This window comes from Opisthorchis viverrini (assembly GCF_000715545.1).
Source record: "Opisthorchis viverrini unplaced genomic scaffold scaffold3571, whole genome shotgun sequence".
In the NCBI taxonomy this organism is placed as follows: domain Eukaryota; kingdom Metazoa; phylum Platyhelminthes; class Trematoda; order Opisthorchiida; family Opisthorchiidae; genus Opisthorchis; species Opisthorchis viverrini.
In genome coordinates, this window is record NW_008752486.1 from 2,237 (window position 1) to 20,463 (window position 18,227).

General features: G+C 45.2%; 1 protein-coding gene across 1 annotated transcript in view; it reads left to right on the top strand.

The window, feature by feature from the left end:
* T265_12090 (hypothetical protein) overlaps positions 1 to 17,931 on the top strand; it is a gene marked incomplete at both ends in the record, with an annotated part of 19,752 nt that extends 1,821 nt beyond the window's left edge. Inside the window, 4 exons of the mRNA XM_009179049.1 lie at positions 7,861 to 7,899; positions 9,572 to 9,640; positions 12,117 to 12,143; positions 17,591 to 17,931. Of these exons, the coding sequence (XP_009177313.1) occupies positions 7,891 to 7,899; positions 9,572 to 9,640; positions 12,117 to 12,143; positions 17,591 to 17,665 (180 nt within the window). The remainder of the gene's footprint in view (positions 1 to 7,860; positions 7,900 to 9,571; positions 9,641 to 12,116; positions 12,144 to 17,590) is intronic.
* Positions 17,932 to 18,227: the final 296 nt, after the last annotated feature.

Here is an 18,227-nt window from a genome sequence, read left to right on the forward strand (position 1 = left end):
ATATATATATCATATATCCGGAAGACGAGTCTGGTCATAACTTATAGTGCAGAAGAGTAATGTACAGTATGGTTTATGACCACTCCATGCCGAAGACTGGTGTGTGCCGATTTTCACTCAACTGAGGATTTGCAGTCATCAAAGGGAAAGGTAAATGAGTGTGTATTCTCCTCATTTATAAACGGCTCCACTCCGTCTACTATGAAAATATCCATGTCAGACTGAAAAAGTGTACGGTTGTCCGGAGGCCAGTCGTCCCTTGTAACCGAACATCACAACACCTGGCCGGATGTGTCACGTGCACTACACGGACAAATCGAAGGCATGCCCTGATTGGTCATCAGAACGCCAGCCAATCCGGATCGAGCACCTTTGAAAAGACGCTTCTCGACCCCTCACGGAGATTCTAGCACGACCCTGTGGAATACCCTGTGATTACCCTATAAATACAGTTGAAATAACTGTCCTTTGTCTCCACAACGGTCTGTGTAGGGCTACCATGCCTTTTGATACACCATAGTGGGCGGAGCAGGAAGCCAAGTGACTGATACAGAGTTGCAATACCGTTCAGTAATACTCAACAACGGCAGACAGGTGAATGCTAATAGGGGGAAAGTACGCCTTGTATGGAGTGCTGTCCAAACAGTCCAAGTAACCTGTGCCTTTGAAGAATTGGATAACAACCTAAGCAATTGAGCTGTCCATTCAATCAATCCATCGCATTCGTAGGTCAACAACCGGCCGGTAAAATGTATTTCAACACGCGTCAGTGCTTGATCAAAGCACCGCCATACTGAGACACCGTGGTCATGTTGTTGCCACGCCCACTGGTGGCAAACATATAGAAGAATCAAACAAATTCACATTCGGGAGAACCTTTTAGGTTGTTTAGGACAACGCTTTTAACTATGCTCACCAACCCCCGACCTTAGGCTGCCACCTGAACGTGGTGGTAGGCCTTGAGTGCTGAAATGATCCCGCGGGTTTTACTGGCTGGAACTTTATTCCACAAGGTGCAACCATGCCAGGAAGGCCAAACGGGAGCAGTCAGACCAAGAGCAGCGAGACCCCTTACTACGAATAATAGTGCTACGAGGCGGTCTGGGGGTAAATTCGTACTGTCCTCTGCGACAGTAGTGTGAAGGCGGTAAGGTGTACCCCCCAGGCGACCAGCATGTCCATATTATTGGAAGCAGCGATGCTGCATTCCCCCAAGGAAGGACAGGTTAGTAAAGGTCGGCCCCATAAACCGCACACTCCGATCGCCCAACGATTGACCGTGACCACTGGCACATTATTCAGTGTGGTCGAAATATCTTTAGGACCAAAGAGTCTGCTGGTGCTCAAAAGTCACCTGCTGCGCGCAGCCACATCAGCAGTGAGACAGTAATGCCTTAAACCAAGCGTCCTGGGACCAAGCCGGCCCCGTACAGCCACGTGGGTCGGACTATTAAGTCATTGGCTTCGGGCAGAGTCCCCCAAGAAAACCCTAAGAACCACTGTCTCTTGCGGTTCAGACTTTTAAATCAGATGCTAGGTGTAAGGTCCCGAAACAAAACCCTACATCCTTCCACGGCCCAGTGGGCCCGACTTTTGAGCCAAGAGGCTCAGCTAAACCCCGTTCTTCGGCCAAAGCAACCGAGAAGTATAATCTTTTCGCTAACCGGCTTTTCCCATACTCCCTCCCCACCCATAGCACAATGCAGTACAGTCAACCCATCTGCCAACACCCTTACCACTACTCCGCGTCTAAACCTTCGTCCAGAAAAATAAACCAAAATAATAGCGATAATAATAAATCATTCAGCTTTGCCACTCTTTTGGTGCCTAATGCCATGACACCCGAAGGAAGAACGAGGGCTGGGATACTGCCAGGTTACCCAAGTCTGGACAGGGGAAGTCGGGAGGCAGAGGCCGGGTTCGAACCACGGACCTTCTGGTTAGTAAATTCGCGCTCTAACCAGTAAGCTTCAAGAGATCTGACCAGAATTGCAGCCTCTAATGTCCGTCCTGTATGTCAAATGGGGTAACAGACATCCCTTGCTGAAACCTTGCTTTCCCTTTTCGATATATGATGTCTCCGAAAGACGCTTACAAGACCCCACTTCGGTCCCGCTCCTCAAGCCGCTTAGTACGAGCACGGATGTTCCACAGTTCACTCTTCGGGTATCTGGTGATCCTGACGCAGTGGTTCGTGGTTTCTACGTTGTGATTGTTGAACTCAACCCCTAGGCTGAAAGCGCCTTACTGGACTGGATCCCAGTAAACAGACGCCTTTGCGCTGTGCGGCTGTCTGGTTCCATTAAGATTAACGCAGGTCGATATAGTAAACGGTGTTTGTTTGCCGTATCAGCCTACGCCCCAACTGACTGCACTTCTGAAACTGAGAAGGACGAGTTTTATCAAGATCTGTCACGACTGCTTCGGTCGGCAAGAAGGATGGATATACTGATCCTGACGGGTGATATGAATGCCCAATTTGGACGACTAAGTCCGGAAGAAGCACAGTTAGGTGGTCGATTTAGGGTCGTTGCTGAGCGTACGTATAATGGAAAGCGATTTCTTCAGTTGTGTGCAGATCATCGTTTGTTCCTGGCCAGTACAAACTTTCAACACAAACGCACACATCGAGTTACTTGGAGACCACCTACCACAAGACAGTCGAGGACTCAATTGGGCCATTAAAGGGCCTCAGTTAAGGACTGTCTTTCCTTCTGGGGTACGCAACTTGACTCTGATCATACCAATGTACGGGCTCGGTTGGAACTTCGCTTTCCGCCAGCAATACACGTGCCAAAAGAGAGCAGCTCCGTCCATAAATTTCGGCAAGCTTCAGCAGCTTGAGAATATCCAGTTCACCTGGCTAGAAAGCTACTGGAAGCACAGAGTCATGCGGAGGACGAAGAATGCTTGGAAGTTGAATAGAGGCGAGTTAAAGAAGCAGTGCTCACAGCTTTCTAAACTGTTTGCCCAGGCCAACCGACTCGAGGCCGCAACCAGAAAGACCATGGCCGCAACTAGTGATCATGATGGCGCACGCAGATCCCTCAAACATTGGATAATCAGGAGCTTGAAGAACGGCATAGAACGTCAGTGGACTGCGGAGGCCAAGGACATGGCAGGAAACAGCCGCACCCTGCTCCAATGGATTCGATCCATCGGTCAAAAGAAGACAGGTGCCGGTTGAACAATATGAGAAAAGGACGAAACACAGGTTTAGAACATCCCAGACCTAACAAAGAAGAGGTAGGCTGTTCAACTTCCCGCATCGATGGTCATAGTTACGACTGCTTTTATAAGCTTGTGAATTGCACACTGTAGAGGATGCTCAACAATGCTCAGTTAGCAGTACACTACTTCTCAGCGCAGATTGGTTCTGATTGCAGGTGAAATACGAGCCGAACGAACAAAACGCATACACTACTTCTATTTTTTCTGTGTTGAACTGGACTAACTCTACGATGGAAGCTTTGTTTTAGCTTCCTCTGAGGCGATCGCAGATCGAACTTGAGCAGTATTCGGACCAAACAGCTACACTCACTCTAAAAGCAAAACTAATCCAACTCAGACCATTCGATCGATTTGATTTTGACTGTCTTTTCTTCCCTTCCATCGTCGTCTTGTAGCAAAACGAAGCCGTGTTACGGGCCAAGGAAAACGAGCTGCGTCAGGTAGGTTTTCGCAAGCATACTTGACGATCAAAACGTTTTGTCGTTCGTTCGTTTGTTCCCTTGTTGGTTACACGGGAACACGTCTGACCGAGATCCGCCAGTTTCCACATTCACTTAATTGTTCACGTGGGAAGGACACTGAAATGTTTCAGTCATTTTGAAGACCGAAGTGCTGATATTGTTGCTCCCGGTGCCCGTACGATATGAGTTTCATTCCTTGTATTGAATTTCAGGTGGATGTTATTTTTATCGACTTGTGATCACCCTGTAAATTCCCATACAGTCAATTTCGTAAACTCTCTCCAGTATGTCAAAACAGCGAGTCACCAAACTGAATCCCAGAAATTACACTCCAAAGTGGAGCGAATTTCTCCGGGACGGACAGTTTGCAGATTTGTGACTTGCAATTCTCAGAATCACAGGTACCTGGTGTTGCAATCCTGTCCGTGTTCGAATGCTCGAAGTCGTAACCAGTCGTAATCCGGTCAGATACACAACGCACGTGACCGCTGTCCGAGCAGAAACACCGCACATAGAGACGGGTACGGACAAACTGGTCATTCTGTAGCCAAACTTGAGTTTTAAACGTCCTGTACAGATATTCATGTCACTTCCTATCTGGATAGTTCCGGAAACAATACATCCCAAATCTCCCGTCCAGCTAGTCACTCCAAATCAGGTCGGAATATTCCCTCCGTCAGATGTGGAAGTCTCGAGAAGCAGGAATTCGATAATTTGTCAATCCGAAGCGGTGTATGCAGTTGCATATCCAATGCTTGTTCATATCGCAGCCCAGTGATTAATGCGTACTCGAGGGCCAATTGGTATGATATGGATGTCAACTTGGACTTGGTCATTACAACGTGCTTTTGGTTAAGGCGTTTTCTATCACCACATGGAGGAGATGAGTGCAGCAATGATTTTCGGGTACCATCAGATTCACTTGAAATTTTCTGGAATATCCTGCGCCATTTGCTCCTACGTTTGCCTGACAACGTCTGCGTCTCAAGGACAGTGCATCTGTACGGCTGGTGAACAAATGACGAACTGTGGGCGAGAGTCTCTCTGCATACTGACCGTAGGTGATCTTTGATCGGATTGGAGGGTTGGTAGATTTTGCAGATATCTTAGTCCTCTGATCACTTTGTAATGGTCAACTTTCAAACAGCCTCATTGGTGTACCACAGCGGACAGATACAGGCATAAAATCTTGGCCATTTTCTCATCATCCATTGATTTAATGTGAAGTCTTTCACTTGATAAAGCATGCATCCGAACTATACTTTTCTACTGGTTTTGCCGAAATCCTTCAGTCCAGGACGATTTCCACGGGTGTGTCTGATTTTTGCACGACATCGGGGTTGTTTCGGGGCAATGTCAACTGGAAACTATGTATATGTCGGCCTAAAGTCCGACGGAGTTCAGTAAACATAGTTACGGTTTTTGTATAGCTTTTTTACAGTATGCTTAGAGAAATTTTCAAATCTAACCCGACAGCCTAGCTAACGTTGATCGATTGTCTGGAAAATGCGACTTTGCGTCTCCAAACACATCGCGTGTTTTTATTGAGGGGCCTCAGATTTGGAGCTGTCGGTTTAATATATTGTAGAACTAAGCAGAAAAGCGTACAGCACTACAAATGTGATCCTTATAGAAGTCAATCCTGGAATTAGTCTAGTACACTCAGATACTGAGTATCCAAAGTGTGTCTTGTAACAGTTGATGTTGTGGCTCACCTAATTAACGTAATTACCGGTGTGGAACGTGCTACGGGAAACTCACAGACAGCTGAAGATCCGTCCAACCTACGCACATGCTTGCACACGCGCATTCATTCTTGTGTGTGCAACTTGACGCGATCCTTCAGAGCAGATGCAAAAGCCATGACGGTTTTTGGTGAACACGCTAGATCGGCTGCGGGAAAGCAGATTTCATCCCATCAGCTGAGGACGCTGTTCGACATCAACACTTCTGATTGCTAGTTGAAGGTAAAATTCCCTTTTGGCAAAGAAGTGCTAAGCATTTGGAACGTCGAAGTAGCAACGATGCTCTATTGAATTTCCAGTATGCCCGACAAGGCTGTTTGTCCCTGGGATCGAAACCGAAGCTGTTTCATTGCGTCCACTGTGGTTCAGTTAACGCATTTTGAACTCGGTGGGTGAGACTACCGAAAAAACTTCATCACGTCTGTATGGACGATCTTCACAACTGTTAGAATCTAAGTTGCACAATTTTATGTGGGCTTTTGGTGCCCTTTTCAGATTGCATTGAGGACGATGCTTTTGAAAGAAACAGTTTCAGTTGTAGAATATCGTAAACGAAAGATTCACTTTAGTCTCCCGGGGAAACCAAATTGATTTTCGAATGAGCTTACCTCTCAAAAACAGCCCTATTCGGTTCAAGTAGAACATGAGGTTGACGGAAACTCAGGGATTGCGCCTACCTGATGAGCCCCAAGACGAGCGAAACCTGTCGTGGGCTGTCGAAGAGTTTTCAGCAAACTTGTGAGTATTTTCCTTAATGAAAACTTTAAATCTTCTTTTAATATACTTATATCCAGTGCAACGTGTTCACGACTCTTGATTTCGAGACCTGCAACTATGTTCAAGGCGTTCATCCAGGGTTAAAGCGTGGTAGCCAACAATAATTTCCTCTCCACTCCCAGAGTCCATTTATAGCGAAGCTCCTGTCATATCTCTATGAGAAGTCATAATACGGTGCAAACTTTATTTTGCAGCTTTCTACCTGAGTGTTTTAATCTTGGCACCATACCAAACATTTTTCGAAACGTAACAAAAGCAGTAAACCTATAACAATGCGAAATAAACAAAATAACAATGTGCGGAATATTCTGCACATCAAGCCTCTCTAATCGTCGGACCCGAAATTTCTCAGTTCTGCCACCCTGAGGGTGCTGAGCTGCCTTGCCATCTGGAGAAATCAGATTGGCTGAGGTAACAGGTCGCCCAGGGTCAGATAGCAGCAGGCGAGATTCCGAGTCTAGGTACAGACCAGTGGAATATGGGTTGGTCATTTCGCGCCCAAATCACTGCATCATCGCGTCCTCAAACTGAGGATATTTTGCAAGTCCAGCCGCTGAAATTACTGTGCTCAATGACGTTTCCCCTAGAATCCTTAACTTCCGCTAGTGTTTCTAGCAGTTACGTGTCTGATCTAGCTACAAAATGTGGAGGTGCATCTGAGTTTGTATTGTCCAACCGTCGAGGATGATGATACTGGTGAAGATGGCGAACACGTTGTCGATCACGGCGATCATGTTGATAATGGGATGATGATGATGAAGAAGAAGAAGATGATGATGATGATGAAAAAGAAGATGATGATGATGATGATTTGAATGATGATGATGATGATGATGATGATGATGATGATGATGATGATGATGATGATGATGACGAGTTGGATGTTGGTTGGGACCGATTTTGGTAATTGTGTCGTTATCGAATGACAATTGCGAAACGTAGGTTTATTTCCTCTAGATGACCTACTGATAGGTTAGTTGCCGCCCGTGACCTAGAGCACTTCGACAATCTGTCTGCTGTGATCAAAGATCGCACGGATTTCGTAGGTTACCTACGAAAGCAACTCATACCGCTTTGATTAAAGCAATGAACAATACGGTGCTCGGTCAAAGCCCTGCTCTGCAATTATCAGAGAATTACTTGAGTATGCGAGGCTGTGAGAGGACGTTTCGCACAAACAAGCAACAACAGCGGCCGTTCTCTCCTCGACAAAGCCCTCGACGAGACAGTAAGGGGGCCGTGTTTGTTTACCGCATAGGATTATGGGAGAAATACTCACTCAAGAGAGGGCAATGCAAGTCTTCTGAAGGACTGGAACCCACTTTCCGTCCCAATTCATTGACCGTTGGTCTGTGGTATAAGTCCTCATAGGAAAAATTAGATTGATTAAAAGATGGACGAAATCTTCGGGCACTCAGTAACCTTAACACGCTTCCCCATGAACGTTCGTTCAGTTGTAACATCCCTTCGGCGTCTAAATGCCATGCCACCAGAAGGAAGCAGGAGGGCTGTGATACAGACAGTTTACCAAGCCCAGGTAAATTCGCGTCCTAACCACTGAGTCAGCTGGCCCGATGAACGAGGTCAGAGCATTTTACCTGTTGGATGTGTCTGCTACTTCACCACGTTTTCCCCATCCATTTTAGCTGAAAGCTCAGAAGGATAAACTTTCCGAAATGCAACAGGTAGGTTTCATTTTCAGTCTTCTAAACTGTTCGTTGCTTCTTCGATTCAATTCACCTAGTTGCTCATCACTTTGCATTTTTGTGTATAGGGGGAATCACAGAAATTCACATTTGACAGAATTTTTGGGTTGTTTTAGACAATGCTTTTAGATATGCCATCAATAACCAACCAAACAGCGCGTCGAAGTACGACAGTGCATGTCCTCAGTTTTTTGGTTGACTTCTCTCGTTTCACTCACCCCTGTCATCTTTGATGTGAAATGTGAAGGACGTCGCCTCTAAATGGTTGGCATAATTGAATGGATTAGGCTGAGGTCAACAGCCCGCCGATAGTGTTCCCGCATTCCGCAGTCCGAACACAAATCTTGCCATTAGCAGACAAGTTCCAGTCTGTAGCCCAGAGTTTCACTCAGTCAGTGTCCACATGGTACTGGAAATTGTCGCAGTAGCTCAGGTGCACTGCTCGGTAACCGAAATATCATATCCTTTTACCCTCGGAAGGTAAGTGCAGATTGTTGTCACGATGAACTTTGGGATGCGCTTCAACCCTTTGCAATCCATGCTGGTCAAACTGATGCACCCATAGCTAGCTCATGCTATGTGGTCACTGGATTGAAAATTCGGTGTAACAGCTACCGTTTGCCTGATCAGTGGGAATCCGTGTCCGAGCGACTGGCTGTACAAACTGAAGAAACTGGTGGGTAAAAACTATCATGTTGTTTCTGCTGCATCCTTGGGTAGATAACATTCGGTTCTGCAGCGGTTGAACAATCTGACTTGACCGGTATATCACAAATATACAGAGTACTTTTAGTGATCTGGTTATAACGTAATTAGGTTGATTATCAGGAGGTGACAAGCACTACCAAATGTCTGTTTTATCAGAATGAGGATGATTGTGAGGGTTATATGCACTTGATAAAAATAACTTCAACCTGGGAAAGGAATAAACCAAAAGTGATTTATCGTTTGGGGACAACTGTTGAGATTGCCTGGGTGAAGTTCCGGACGTGGGACGGGTCTTCTCTGCAGTACAGCTGCTACACGTGTTCCGTAGTTGTCCGTGGAGAAGTGTGGAATTCGGTTGACTTCTCTTCCTGTGCGCGCGAGTGTGTGATTTTGGACGAGTTGCATGCCTATTTAATGTGAATGAACGTGAATACAACTTGACCTGATGCGGTTGAAGTTCGCGAGCCTGGCGCGCGACGCAGTGTTAGCCGCGTAAACGAAAATGGATGGGAAATGGTAGTGTACATGTTGTCGGCTAATGTTGCAAGTTGGACCGGAATTGTCACGTGATTTGAGTGTTTGTGACGCATGATCTACGGTGTGGCGAATATAATACCTTTATGATGTGAGAGGCGACAGCTTTAACACTTCACAGACTAACTGCAGATTAGTGACCTAACAACAAAGAGGTAGGCTGTTCAAATTCCCACATGGATGGTCATAGTTTCGACTGCTTTTGTAAGTTTGTGAAGTGCACACTCAACAATGCTCCGGTAGCAGTACACTACTTCTCAGCGCAGATTGGTTCTGATTGCAGGTGAAATGCGTGCCGAACGATCAAAACTCATACACTACTTCCATTTTACTGCCTCAGGGCGCTTATTTTCGCAATGCCATACATCTACTCAACTGCTCTGTTCTAAATGGAATATTTTTTCTCAAGCGAATCAACAGGTGTCGCACCCGTCGTCTGGAAATACTAAATGAGGTGCGGCAAATAACAAATGAAATGGTAAGTCTCCGCTATAATTTCGTTATTGTAGTTACTACTATTCATCTTAGCATGAGTGCAGTTGAGACTTTTTAATGGTAGGGATGCTCGAACAAGATCTAGCCTCATTCATCATTCAATCACAGAATCCACCTCACGTGTTCGCGTATTGACTGGCTCGTCGTGAATCTTGCTTATCGTGTGAATTGTTCATTTTGCTACTTATGTGTTATTAGTAGTTTGAGGATTTTCGAAATTTTCAAGTGTTTCCTCCTGTGAGTGAAGGTGAAAATGTGTACTGCTAAAAATTCGAGTACTGTATCACTAGTTTGTTCGTGATACCTCATTTTGAACTTGAGGGAAAAGATAATGTATCACACCGGAATGTCCCACATAACTGACTTCCAATCCTCTAGCCCAAACGAGGTGGACCTTCACGAAAAAAAACTCAGCACACCAGCTTTTTAGATGGACCTCTAGGGTAACCAAAGCAAGATGCAGCGGGAACCCAAGCACATCAAAGCTTATCAATATTTTTAAGGGCCCAGGCTAAGTTCAAGTGCCTAGTGGCTGATGTCGTAAGAGACTACTGATCGGATCATCGATTTTCTTCCATATAGCTACTATATTTGACTAGAATGATCAGTTTCTCATCCCATCTCCTTTGCGAGCTCTCAGTGACTTTCTAAAGGCAAAAGGATGCCGTCATTCTGTTTTGCTCAGTGATCATATGACAAGAGGGTTAGTAGTTCCAGTCACATCTTTGGATCGTCAGGAAGTAAAGACGCCAAAGTACCTTCAAGTTGGATTACTGCTTGAATCTGGAAGAAGAAATTCTAAATTTAGATACCGACGTTTGTATGCAAGCACCAACTTTGATTGCTGTTTTCCGATATTGCGATTATTTAGACAGTGACGCACGCACAATTAAGCAGTTTACCAAGATACCCAATGTGAACATCTCAAATACACCACTAGAGAACTCATGCAAGCTGTTTACACATGCATAAATGTAGAAGGGTTTGAAACTGGTTTACGCTTCCACCTTTAGCTGAAAGAATTGTCAATTCAAGAGCGGGAAGGCCAGTCAAACTGGTGTTATTCAGGGTTCATTTGGAACACATCACAGCGAGAATGTGCGAATGTCTTCTTTCCATGTGTGGTATGCACGGGGACGCTAGAGGGACCAAAAACCAAGAGAGTAGTACAATCCTACCAATCGACCTATTTTTTCTCAATGCGGCTGAATACTACCCAAGTGCCCGTGATAAACTGGAAATGTATACCAAGCGGATATCCTGGACAAGGAGGCACGTGACCGCTGGATCAAGCGATTACGCGTAAATTGTGTAGCCAACAAATCACTGAACTGCCGGAGCGATACCCTGTGGATATGTGCTTACAGCTTTAACGATTGTACGCTCATATCGTAGAAAACGTGCACTTATGCTGGACAAGTCAGGGTAATTGAGCGTGGTTGTCTAACTTCAGCCGAATCCCCCCATTCAAGTGACTGGCGTGGTCAGCGGTGAGATTGTGGGTCAGTTGCGTGCTCCACTTTGTCATCCTTAAAACGATTCAGCCGACTCTAAAATAGCCAAATGACATGCCGGTTTCCAGAATGATGATCGGATGAACTGGACACGCCACCTGATCCTGAGACATAGAAGTACATTGTAGCAGTATTTTTTGTGTGGTCATAGCAGACCATTGTTTGTAATCAAGGCAGGAAAATATGGGTGTAGGAAGGGTGTAGTCTGATCTGCGTAATTGTGGGCATTCAGATGATAGTCAGTGTGCAAAATGGTCGAGTTTGATCCCAAGTCTAATCTCACAATTACCTGTGATTTCGCGGTCATCAATTAGGTGTTAGTTATATGAAAAGTCATCACTAGTAGTGGTTTGTTCGTGATGCTGCGGTTTTGAACAGGCTTGTCAGACGCGCTACCTGCCAAACAGGCAAAAAACAATGAACCATACAAATCAATGCTTGAAATTCAAATTCCCACTGGAAAGCAAGCAATGCAGAGCCCAGTCACGTGGACCATGGAGGACCCAACATCTGACTTGAACGCAGGCCTGGCCTAATTCGTATAATCAACAGGACGTCAAGATGGGGCCTCGCACGTCAAGACCAAAGAATGTCAGCCCGGTTGATTGTGGATACTTATTGAGACATTTTGGAAACCTATGTAGTGAAAGCCAACTACAAATATAAAAATCGCCTGCGGGTTCAAACCGCTAGACGCGATAGCCCAGTTTGCATTTTTTTGCTGAGGGCGTTACTTAGCAGCAGGGTAATTACATCAAACCCTTCGCTTGTTAGATCCCCGCCGTCTAGGTGAGAGAATATAGAAAGTGCTATTTTTTTCAACTGCGGACTGGGAAAAAACTCTACTGAGACGACAGTCTACTTAATACTGCACAGGAGGTTGGCTTTATTTCTGAAGACAGGAATTACACAAACTTGTTTCTAAAACCTATCTTCTTGTTACAGTTCGATAGATTGAAAAGGGGTTTGCCGGTAAGTCTCGAATTACCGGTATGCTATTTTCCCAATTTTATACTGTACTATACTAATCATATAGCCAGATATTCGGTTGCTACTGCCAGTGGATCGACTATGGAATGTCTTCCAACCCATTCTTTTTAATGGTGTACCAGTATGAGGCGAGTTCTGATCGATTTTTGTATCCCAGAATCATTATTTGTAATCTAGAATAGATTACTATAAACACTTCCGTTTCCACAAGATGGGACATTTATGTGGAACGTGAACTGAAGAAATTGCCAAATGTGCACACAAAACATCATGCTTTTGATTTGTGACAAGTTTTTCCATCTGGTATCGACTGAGTTGTCTCTATATTTTTCCGTAGCGTTCCTGAACTTCTACGACGGGAGAACCAATCACATTTCCCAAGCGCGAGCATATTAGTCGGTTCAGATATCCTATCTGACGCGCGTTTGTGATAGCAGCCCTCTCTACTGTAAAACACAAAACGCCACACAGCCTTTCGCATTTGCACCAACCCATTTTTATCTATCCATCTGTAACCGCGAATATTTTACCGTGGAAAATTTGTCAAGCTCAGGGACGCAGTAGCTTGAAGTAACATACACTTTCCACATTTTAGTGCAAACAATAAATTATCAGTAAAAATGGGCTTTGTGGCAAGACTTTCAGCAAAAAATTGGAAAGCAGAGAATCACAAGTGTTTGGGGTAACCCAGACTGTTTGGCAGGCATCACCGTCTCTTGCAAGGTTGTTTCAAGTAACTATTGTCTTGAAGCACAAATCAGTGTTGTTGGAGTCAGCTACGATCCATTTCTAGTTTTCTCAATGCATGTAAAACTATGATTTATATCAGACAGTACGTACTAGTGACAGGTGTTCTGTCACCAACACGATGTATTGATTCCCGCTGGTTGTCACCAGTGTCCTTTTTGACACCACATGGTTGGCCACGACGTGATGCATTACCACTCCGCTGACCGTCTTCGCCCGTTGATTAGGCACGGCTGCCGCCCCAATCCACCGCGACAGGTGTTCTGTCACTAACACGATGTATTTATTGATTCCCACTGGTTGTTACCAGAAAGGGGCCCATGACGTCAATGAACCACAACTCGCCAATTCCTGAGACACAAATGAGATCTATGGAATGAGTTGCCCCTGTCGTATCCGCTTTCACCAGTTGGCATCGCTTACAGGACACCACATAATCCGTTCCCTCACTTCTCATCCCGGGCCAATAGACCCTCTTCCGAAATAGGTCGTACGTCTTGGTGCACCCTGTATGTGCCATCTCATGGCATTCGACGATAAGATTCCGTCTCAAGACGCGAGGTATCACGGACAGCACAACACCCGAATCAGTAGCGTTTCAGGAAATTATGCCAGCTTCATTCAGCCTCAGCCGATCAAAGTGGCTCTGGAACGTCTCTAATTCCTTGTCTCCCTCTCCGTTCTCAATGTTCCTTACATTCAACAAGTCGACGGCAACCTTTTGTAACACAGGATCCTATCGGAATCCAGTTCGACGACGAGGCCATTGGCTCCAATCATGATCCTGCGGACCTTATCTTCAGCTTCTGCTCCTGCCAGCCAATCAGCCAAGTGGCTCTCGTTCCCTGGCACGTGCTAGATTGTGAAGTCGTACTCTTGCGACCGGATTGCCCAGCGTGCAAGCTTCCCGCGAGGATCTCTGGTGGCCCTGATCCACTCCAGGAGTTTGTGATCGGTTTCGACATGAAAACTTTGCCCAAACAGATACGGCCTCCATTTATCCAGGGCCCAGACGATCACCAAACATTCTCTCTCAATGGTCCGTTTCAACAGTGAACATCTCTCCGGCCGTGGGAAGTCTGAGGGTCAGTTACTGATCCAACATACGCGCTTTGACACGCTCGAAAGCCTCATGTGCTCCTCTGGTCCATTCGAATTTTCGATTTTTCCCGAGCAAGTCGTACAGTGGCACAGCGATCGTGTTGAAATCCTTACTTCCATCTTCGCCTCAGCGATACGCCTGCTCCTGTATCAATCAAACATAAGTCCCTTTTCCCGTCTACCTCGACAATGGCTTGTATGGTAGCTTGTGTCAGTGCGCTAATCGCGACCCACCCAGGAAAAGAGGAGTACTCTAAAGTTCTATTTTGTGCAGGTGATCGGGTACGAGGACACTGATTCTTCCAGTGGCCAGACTTGCCACACATGTAGCACCGGCTGGTTCGAGCGTGACTGCGCGATTCCGTCTTCACGGCTGCAAGCTGTTCTGCGAGTTGGTCCACTCTGGTCTCCAGTTCGTCCTCTGGTGAACCATCCCTCTTCTCCTTGCCTCGGTCGGTCCCCAACCGGGCAGCCTCCACCATCTCCTCAAGGTCCTCCAGGAAGGTCCCCAGATCACCATCCTCAAAGAGTTGCGGCCACGGGATCTTCATCCTTATCCCGGTCACGGCACCAAATGAAAGGAAGAAGGCCTTCGCCGCGGAGCTACTTATTAGAAAATGCCAACTGACCGGTTACAGGCTTTTGGACAGAGAAGCAAAACTCTCTCATTTGCATTTTATTTACAAAAACTGGACATCCATCTACTCGTGAACACGTCTTCTTGAATTTTCTTGGATATTCATTGACTCCAATCATTCATTGCTCAAATCAAAGCAAATGTTACAAAGTGACTCCACAAATTCCGCAACAGATCTCTCCTTGTCAAGAGACGCCAAGCGAAATTCCAAGAACAACATATACTACTCGCATGCCTCCCCATCAGTAGTATCACCGTTAGACTAGTACTAGAGTGATAAATTTTTCCGGGAGTGGATTTTGTATAATTTGGTTGGTCCGTTTAGAATCTGAGTTGCATCTTGGTCTCATCTATTCGTACCTAGTTCGTTGTTTGGGTAACTTCAACTGAAGGTGATTAAACCAACAACCCAGCAGCGCACCCGAGTCACGTATATTTCGCAGCATCGCCAGTCAACGATGTTCTACACTGCATTCAACTAGCTTTGGGAAGTTTCTTCATTTGAACCTGGAAAAACTGAGCGTCTTTAACGTACCTTTGTTGCAGATGGCCACACGTTCGGTAAGTCTCCGTGTAGCTCTGTTTAAATTTTAACAAACTCGTTTGTTTAATTATTCACCAAGTCGACCGTTGGTAATTACTTATGCTAATTAATTTGAATTTACCTTGGTTACTACAACAAAACATGAGCCCGCCAATACAAACATTCAAATCAAAATGATACATAGTCCCAATGAAAAGGCCTTCATTGAACCAATGGGGACATCTTTAATTTTCACACTGCTAGAGTACTGTATTAAGACTTGGATGCGAGTGATCACTAGTGGACGTCTTCCTAGAAAAGGCGCAAAATGCCTGTGGTACTGCAAGGCAGAATTAATTATGAAAAACCGGCGGAATTTTGAAGTAACAAATGAAAAAAAGCTGTCCTCGCGCGTGACTCAACTCTCGTCTGCAGGAACATCAACTTTTGATCTATTGAGACGTGCCACTCGGACACACTTGTGAATTATACCTTATACTTTGTAACCAAATGTCCGCAGCCTGCTTTTATGATTGTCACTTGGTTCTTGACTCAATTTTCGAGAGTTGTGTGCCAACGTATACACTGTAGGTTTCTATGCTTCAATTTATCAGGTACAACGGACAATTGATTTTGCACTCGTATGGGTGCAATACGTCCTTTCAGATACTACTAATAAGCAGGCAATTTTCGAAAGGTTAGGTTTGAGAGGTTGAAATTGTGCGAATGCCACCCCATCTACACTGCGAAACCTAAAAGATACTCAAATGGTATAACTTGTCCTAGATTCAGTTATCGTGTTCTGCCTCATCAGTTTTCCTTCCAAAGGACACTCCTCTAACCAGTCCCATTGCCCGGCAAGTTGCGTTTGCTTTTCCTAAATCTGCGGTAAACACACATTCTTACTCAACTAAACTTGTGGTGAATGACTGATTTTCCAGTTTATAGGTGGAATATCTGGCGTACCGGTGAGTTCCGTGTTTATCCTGGTTTTTCATGACCGTTGCAGTGCTACTGAAGAGCATGATAGTGACTTCGTTTGTGTAGATAGCCTTTAATTTGATTCCCAGCTGCAAATCAACACGGCTGTTGGTGTTTGTGCACTGCTGCAGCTCATCGAGGTGCTAAACTAAAAAACAGCATTTTGACGCGGATGAATCTTTGTGGCATCCTTTCCCTTGCTTTTGTTTCATTAGCCCAAAATAGGTCTGCCACCTGTCGACAGAAATTCTTAACCATTCAAAGGAAGATCGAAGCTTCTCACTGAGACGTGAAAAACTCAAAAGACATACGCGAATGAGGGGCTGTGGGATGGGAAATACTCCAGACGAAAAGTAAATATAATTAACACTCATTTGATGATTCACTCAATCAAATACTGCGAATGGTTAACAAGATTTAGCCGGATAATGAACAACCAAGTTTTCAGTGCCTTTTGGTGACAAACGCCGGCCGCAGAATGCCCAGAGCCATCCTCACAACGTTATAAGGCCATCTAGGTGATTGATACACAGATCAGTACAACATTTAGCGCTGGGTTTGTGACTAGGTTCGATTTACCCTGACTGACCCATCTCGATTCCTTTCACTATCCCCAGGTGACTATAGTCCAAATATTCCATCCCCTGGCATCGTGTTCGTAATGTCTTGTTTTTATGCGGTAGCGTAGGACAGACATGTTCTGACAGATTAGAACGTTGCTTACGAGGTTAACTCCAGAACAGAGAAGAAAGGTGTTCGTTACTTGCGCTAACAGCGTATCCTCGTATTTCCAGTGGGCAAAAACCAAATGCTAAGTGTCGGTTGATTTGTTTGAACTTAGTAGGCATCCACGTATCGGAGTCTGTTGGTGTGAGCGGTCTTCTTAATCAGTTAAACACTCAGAGGAAGCTCCATTTCTATTCAGGACCGGACGAATCGCTTAAACGGGTATGGTTTATGTCAAAGCTCTACAGGCTGTCATTCAACGAAATCGCCTTGTCCGCATGTTTCAAATCAAATACGGAAGAATATATTTCGATTTCCGCATATCGGTGTCTAGGGTGTTGCCAAATTTTTAGCTGTAGAAAATGAAATCGTGAAGGGTCTCCGGTGTAATACGGGTTAAATCGTATACCTATAAATCTCATTAATATTTTTTGCACTCCCGGGCATTCGCAGGAAAGAAAACTCCCTGCACTTAGTGAACGCATGGACAAACAATCGGTCTAAAACAGAATTTATGTAAAAAAGCGTGCACGACAGTTTGCGGGCTGTTACTCACAGCCATTTATAAGCACGTCACTCTAGTAAACATTTGGCGTCATGAGGAGCATCTGTGAGGCTACTCAAATGTCGGAACTGAAACACCAACAGATCTGATCCACAAACAATACCCCGGCTCCATGTGAATTGCTTATCATAATTGAATTGCTGTTTCAGACGCCCAATGAATTGAAAGCAACGTTTCAACGATTAGCTGATCTGCTGGAGGAGCTCAAAAGTCTGGACGACTGAAACCAAGTGCTTGGGAGCACACGTCGGCACAAGAGACCGTCCGAGGCCTTCATGCTCCAATCCGTTTTACCGATTGGGTCGAGCTCCTCATTTCGCATTTCATATATGTTTCACGATCACCTGTGACCACCATTTGGGTATATCTGTATTTGCCAGCCGGCCACTGAAACCATACATTTTCAACGATCTCTTGCAAGATGTGTGCACTGACGTCTTTGTTTAGCGACCTTGGCTGTAAAACTTATTCGAATAAAGCCAACTGATCGTTTTCGTATTACTCATGGCATGTCTGCTTTGGGATGAACGAACAGGGTCATTGAATGTGTGCGTCATAGCCACCTCTTTAGCATAGCAGAATGTTACGTTCACGGCCTGTAGTTCTTCTTCAATGTAGTTCAGGGGTTTGTAGTATTCGTGCTCACGTCAATTCCATTCGGACAGTATTAACTCTGGCTAATCCGCATCAAGCTAAATGACACTTCATCTATGTCCTGACGGATGCAGTTCATCAACTAGTAAGCAACAGCAACTGTGAAGTTTGACCATTTTTGCCTGTCCAGAA